General features: G+C 51.1%; 2 protein-coding genes across 2 annotated transcripts; both read right to left on the bottom strand.

The window, feature by feature from the left end:
* Nucleotides 1-348: 348 nt before the first annotated feature.
* On the bottom strand, nt 349-970 carry LOC120648868 (cysteine proteinase inhibitor 8-like). Its single transcript, XM_039925508.1, has one exon. The coding sequence runs from the start codon at nt 908-910 to the stop codon at nt 560-562; it is 351 nt and encodes a 116-aa protein (XP_039781442.1). The 5' UTR covers nt 911-970; the 3' UTR covers nt 349-559.
* A 1096-nt stretch (nt 971-2066) lies between these two features.
* Nucleotides 2067-4270, bottom strand: LOC120648867. The gene is made up of 3 exons (XM_039925507.1): nt 4162-4270; nt 2469-4066; nt 2067-2384 (listed from the first exon to the last, which is right to left on the bottom strand). Exons 1-3 carry the CDS (start codon nt 4258-4260, stop codon nt 2252-2254), a joined length of 1830 nt encoding a protein of 609 aa, XP_039781441.1. The 5' UTR covers nt 4261-4270; the 3' UTR covers nt 2067-2251.
* Nucleotides 4271-6025: the final 1755 nt, after the last annotated feature.

The raw sequence follows: 6025 nt of genomic DNA, 5'->3' as shown, positions 1-6025 counted from the left end.
TGGATTGGAGGCGGATTTTTATTTTTTTTATTTTTTATTTTCGTTTTTTTAAAAAATATATTTTTATTTTCGAAATTTACAAAAATATACCGCTGCCGGGCGGCCGGGACCTGGTCGCCCCGCTGCGGGGCGGCAGGGGCTTTCCTGCAAAAAATTTCGTTGAGAATTTACGCTGAGGCCCCTAGAGGACCGGTCGCCCGGCAGCGGCGCGACCGCCTCCGCCGGCCCTATATATAAGGGGTTGGCTGCCCTCCACCCCCTCATTTGCCTCACTAAAAATCCAAAAAAAAAAGAGGGAGAGGAGGGGTGAGGGAGAGGCAAAACGGCGAAATTCTGTCGGATTTTCAAGCCAGCGACTGTATGTAACCAAATTTTTTGCTGGGTCCATACAAGTCCTAAAATGATCCGTAATAATTCAGTAGATAATGATCAAGACCATGGAAAGTTGACCCCTAAACCCCGGGATAACATGGCCGCAATCTTCTCTTATTACATCCAAAAAATCCTGAACCGACAAAAACCTAATCGCTCCAGGCTGAAATTAAGGATCGTCGCTCGGTCACTTGGCCCGGTCGAAGGAGATGAGCCGGCGCGTGTTGGTCCAGATCTGCTCGTACACGACGGCGTCGTACGTGGCGTTCTGGCCGGCGAGGTTCACCGCGACGATGCCCAGCCGGTAGTTCACGCCGGCCACGACCTGCTCCTCGCCGCGCACCACCCTGCCGAACCTGAGCCCGTCGTTGGCGCGCTTGACGTGCTCCGCCACCGCCCACGCGCCAATGTCCTGGACGTGGGCGGCGTGCTCAATGTCGGGGATAACCCCCCATCCCCCAAGGATCTCCGTGTCGGCCGCGGCGATGGCGAAGACGGCGGCGGCGGCGGCAACGAGGAGGAGGCTGCAGGTCCTCATTGCTTTGCGATGTTTGAGGCAGGCTTGGACAGAGCAGCTTCTCTGTTCTGTGGGCTACCGCTCGCTGCCTGTGCCCTGTGACGACAGACCGGGCATCTTTAAATAGTGGTGCCAAGGCAACATCACAAACGGATCGGGTCGGGGAGGGGATGGAAATGGATAGTCTCAGTGTTTGAGATTTCGTAAGAATCAATTAATTGGTGCCTACTAGACATCTAATAGCTCAGAGCTAGCAAATTTAAAACTAATCAATCGTATCCTACAATACATATATTAACCTTATTTTAGATAGCAACCGATTAAGGGCTTGTTCGGTTGTACACGGTTTCATTCCGGGCCGGTAATGATAGAAACAATAAGGGGAGGTATAACAAGAGGTCCGAATTTATTCCGGGTCGAAAACTACTTACAACAAAATAAACTCATAATAGGTGCAACAAGAGACCCGGATTTTGTGTATGTTTTAGTAAAAGCTTCAAAACAAAGTCTCACACCACTATGTTTTAATAATATATTCTTTTTTGAGAGAAAATATTTTTTCATGTATTCTAATTTGATTATGATGTTTATGAAAATTACTTATGGATTTACATAATATTGCTTCGCATGTGTGAATTCAGTTAAGTGGATATTGGTGTTATAATGTTGTAAAGATAGATTGTTTGGTGTTATTAGTGGATAAGATAAACAACTTTATTAGGTAGGTGAATGTTAATTGCATGGATCAATATCAGGCAACTTTAGCAAATTGGTTTAGCATTTTAACTAATTTATTTTGGCATTTTTTCATTGTACATAAAGCAATTTATGTGTCTTCGAAAATATTGTCGAAATATATTCAAGTGGGGTCTTGTTTTGAAGGTCTCATCGAAAGAAATATAGTTGTGCAATCGGAATTTGAATTTGATGTATAGTTTAGGTTTTTAAGTTTTAAAATCGTTTGCACGTGCCGCTGTCCACGAGTTGGAGTGCCAATTTATGCTGCCGTGCAGTAGAGGAAATGTACGACTGGTCTTAATAAAGTCATTACCTTGAAATTTTCATAGTGCACGATGAGGTTAGTTTGTACTTGATATGTTCCCGATCGAGTATAAAGATACGCGAAGTATGCTGCATAAAACATCAAACACATAAGGTAAACCGTTCCAAGTATATTAATCCTGCGATAAAAGGCGCTATTGAGTGTACATCAGTGATCTTGTATCCACCAATTTCATAGCGAACAGCAAGCAAATTTAAGGTAAACCACGCGCTTCAAATGCCACTACAATTTCTGACTTTCAGCAGTCACCCCACCCGTTCCTACAGCACAAAAAACATGGGGAACGAAAACGTTCACTCCTAGTACTTCATGTTCAGAACCTTTCCCAGCGTCAAGCAGCGCGCAGGCGTCGGCATGCCCTCCCCTCCCGGCCGGGCGCTTCTCGGCGCCCTGGCGGTCGGCGTCGTCCCGGCCGTATGTGACGGCGTCGACCTCGCGGGCGCGGGCGTCGGCGGAGGAGCCCCGTAGCGCGCCGGGCGCCCGCCGCCCTCAGAGTCCGGCGTCGTGCGCCGCCGCGAGGGCGTGTGCTGCTTCCTCCGGAGCTCCTCCCTCAGCTCCCGCTCCAGCGCCGCCTTCGCCTCCTCGGCCAGCTCCGCCCGCCGCACTGCCTCCTCCAGGCTGAACCGCAGGTCGCTGATCTCCGTGCGCGCCGCGTCCAGCTGCTTGTCCTTGGCCGCGACGTCAGCGTCGCCGCAATTCGACACGAGCACGTACCCATCCAGCCTGTTTCCTCCCTGACCCTGTCCCGGCTCGGGCTCCAGCTCCTTCGTGTAGAACTCGTCCCCGTCTTTGGAGGCGATCTCCGTGTCCACGATGCAAGTGTCTGGGTTGCCTTCGCGCGGCGTGGAGGTCCGAGCTGCGGCGTCTGCTCCCGCTCGTGGTTCTTGGCTTCCTGCGATCGCGACGTTTAGAGGCTCGGCGATGCTGGTGTCCTTGGCGTCAGAGCGCACGCTCTGGAAATCGTCCATTGAACTCTCGAGGACAAAGCTGGCGCCTGCTTTGGCCTCCTCGTGATCTTCCAGGAGGAGGAGATCATTGCCTCGGCACGCCGTGGTTTTTGGGAGTGCGCCGTCTGATTCAGCTGGTTCATGATTGTCTTCAGCCTTGGTATATTTTCCGTCGTCAGGTTGAATGGCACTGTGATCTTCTCCCGATGTCTTGGCGACATGGCATCTTGTCTCTTGAGCATCGGGGTTCCCTTCAAGGACTGTCGTGTCCTGAACCGTAGCGCCTGCTCCTTGTTTATCCTCTACAACATCTTCGTCGGATATCTCGATTCCCGTCTTGTTGCCATCATCAGACGCTGTACCATGACCGTCCTTTCTGAAGATTTCAGAAACAAAGCATTCCTCTGGGGAGTGCTGAAACGTGAACTCCGCTTGCGCTTCACTATCTTTCGCAGTTGGGTCACATGCCTGAACCTGATCACGATCATCCAAGTTGTTGTAACCGGGAGCTCTGATCGCCGTTGGTGGTGCATCAGAAACGTCTGCAGGCGACAAGCAGATTTCCTTGATCTGCTGGAGTTGTGACCGCAGATACTCGACTTCCACCGTCTTCACCAGCCACTCCGCCTCCATTCTCTCCATCATCTCCGTCTGCCTCCTCACCACCTCCAAATTCCTGTCGGAGTTGACCAACTGGAGCGTCGCCTCCTGGAAGAACACCGACCTCTCCTCCTCGGCCCTGATGGCCGCAACCGCAGACGACAGCACCGTCTCGTTGAGCAGGAGGATCCGCACCAGCGCGTCCTTGGTGCTCTCCCGCTCCAGGATGGCCCGCGTCTCCATCGCCTCCACCTCCCGCAGCACGAAGGCGACCGACGCCCTGGCCTCGTCGAGCTGGGCCCTCACGGCGGCCAGCTCGGCCCGCAGGGCCCCGCGCTCGGCGTCCGCCTCCGCCTGCCGGCTCATGATCGCGATGTTCTCGGCCTCCAGCTGGGCGATGCGCATGTGCGCGTCCATGCAGTCCTTCTCGTACCGGTCCGAGAGCTCCCGCACGGCCTTCTCGAGGGCCTCGATCTTGAGGGTCGCCTGCTTGTGCTGGCTCTCTCTGACCTCCAGCTGCAGCTTGCAGATCGCGAGCTCCTTGGTCAAGATGGCGATCTCTTCCTCCTGCGTTCCACACCAGACACCAGCATGTGATTTTGACTGTGGATTCAATTGGATTGCAGATTTACGACATGGATATCTACTAGGTAGGCACGCACATTTCTGTCTGGACCGAGCCTGCTCTGCTCGCCTCCCCGGTCGAAGATGCTCACGGCCGCCTGCACGGAATCTAGTGGTCTAGTGTCGATCTCGGCCATGAGTTCTCCCGCAGTTTCCTGCACTCGGTAAACAGTAAGATTTGTAATCTATGTCCATCATCCATGCGTGGTCTGGAGCTGGAAGAGCTGTTGCATACAAAGGGTACAAGTATGCAACAGCTCTGCTCTGCCACAACAGATCGCGTCAACTGGGAGATTGAACAAGTTGCAGCAGAGCTTTGTTTTTTCCGAAGGTAGCGGCAGAAAAGCTCAGGTACCTAGTTCGGAGCGGAGCCGAGCAGGTCACTCGAAGCCACAACACGGGTGCGCATCGATCTCATTGGAGACGAGGTGATCAGTGGGCAAGGAAGGTGTATATAGGCAAAGAGCCAAAGAGCCGGGACGCGCGGAGCCGGCAAAGACAAGGTGCCGTGGCGAACGAGACGAGAGAGCGCGCGTGCGGCCACTGCCCGTTGCAATCCAAGGAAACGGTGGTGGCTGCTACGTGCACGAGGCGACGCCTTGGGCGTGGAGACCGCCGATGCGGCCGGTCGTGAACTCGTGTGAGTCCAAGTGCATGCGCTGTCGCTTTGCTTCATCCATCAGCAGCCATTTCGGTGCGAGGCTCCGGTGACGCGATTGCAGACTGTGACGCTGCCGCATATTTCGGTGCGTACGACGGGGCGCGGCTTATCCGCCGGTGCTGGTCTGCTGGACACATATTCTGTCTCGTGCCCACCGCGGTGCTTGAATATTCGGCGCCAGAAAATGTCCCAGGCAATTTCTTTTTTAAAAAAAGTCCCAGGCGGGGTGCGCTGCTTATTATGCGAAAAGATTTCTTCACTCCAAACTGGATTATACTATACATACATAAAGCCTGTAGCACATGTTGCTTATAAAATAATTTTCCAAGATGTCGATACATTCCAAAATTGGCATGGTCGACTTGGGCACCCTGGAATAGGGATGATGCGGAAAATTATTGGTAATTCCATAGGTCATGATATGGAGAAAACAAAATTTCCCCAAGATAAAGATTTGTGTTGCACTTCTTGTGCAACAGGGATGTTAATTTTAAGACCATCACATCTTAAAATTCGAGCTGAACCACTCAAATTCCTTGAAAGAATTCAAGGCGATATTTGTGGTCGAATCCAACCATTATCAGGGCCGTTCAGGTACTTCTTGGTATTGATAGACGCATCTACTTGACGGTCTCACGTGTCTCTTTTATCGGCACACAATCATGCTTTTGCCAAAATAATGGCTCAACTAATCAAGTTGAAAGCAAATTACCCCGAACATCAGATTCAATCTATCCGAATGGATAATGCTGCTGAATTCTCATCCCGTGCTTTTAATGATTATTGCATGGCATAGGAATTCAGGTTCAGCATTCTGTTCCATATGTACATACTCAAAATGGTTTGGCCGAATCATTGATTAAATGAATTAAGCTCATTGCATGACCAATGTTAATGAATTGTAAATTGACTACGTCGTGTTGGGGTCACACAGTTTTGCATGCTGCTGACCTAATACAACTACGACCAACTGCATATCATGAGACCTCCCCGTTGCAGTTAGTACGTGGGAATCCTCCGAATATTTCCCATTTGCGTAAGTTTGGGTGCGTTGTGTACGTACCCATTTCACCACCTCAGTGAACTTCGATGGGTCCTCACAGGAAATTGGGGATCTATGTGGGTTATTCATCTCTGTCGATTATAAAGTATTTAGAACCTCTAACATGGAATCTATTTACTGCCCGGTTTGCTGATAGTATTTTTAATGAGGATCATTTCCCGGCATTAGGGGGAGAATC

The sequence above is a fragment of the Panicum virgatum genome, chromosome 9K, assembly GCF_016808335.1.
Source record: "Panicum virgatum strain AP13 chromosome 9K, P.virgatum_v5, whole genome shotgun sequence".
In the NCBI taxonomy this organism is placed as follows: domain Eukaryota; kingdom Viridiplantae; phylum Streptophyta; class Magnoliopsida; order Poales; family Poaceae; genus Panicum; species Panicum virgatum.
Note: the sequence above shows the minus strand (reverse complement) of the source record. Positions and strands in the feature narration are given on the sequence as shown.

Excerpts from the sequence above, each read along its gene's own strand:
- LOC120648868 (XM_039925508.1), bottom strand. The coding sequence starts at position 910 with ATGAGGACCTGCAGCCTCCTCCTCGTTGCCGCCGCCGCCGCCGTCTTC.
- LOC120648867 (XM_039925507.1), bottom strand. The coding sequence starts at position 4,260 with ATGGCCGAGATCGACACTAGACCACTAGATTCCGTGCAGGCGGCCGTG. Across the intron at positions 4,067-4,161 it reads GGCTCGGTCCAGACAGAAAT|GAGGAAGAGATCGCCATCTT; the intron begins GTGCGTGCCTAC and ends TGTGGAACGCAG. Across the intron at positions 2,385-2,468 it reads AGGAAGCAGCACACGCCCTC|GTCGACGCCGTCACATACGG; the intron begins GCGGCGGCGCAC and ends CGCGCCCGCGAG.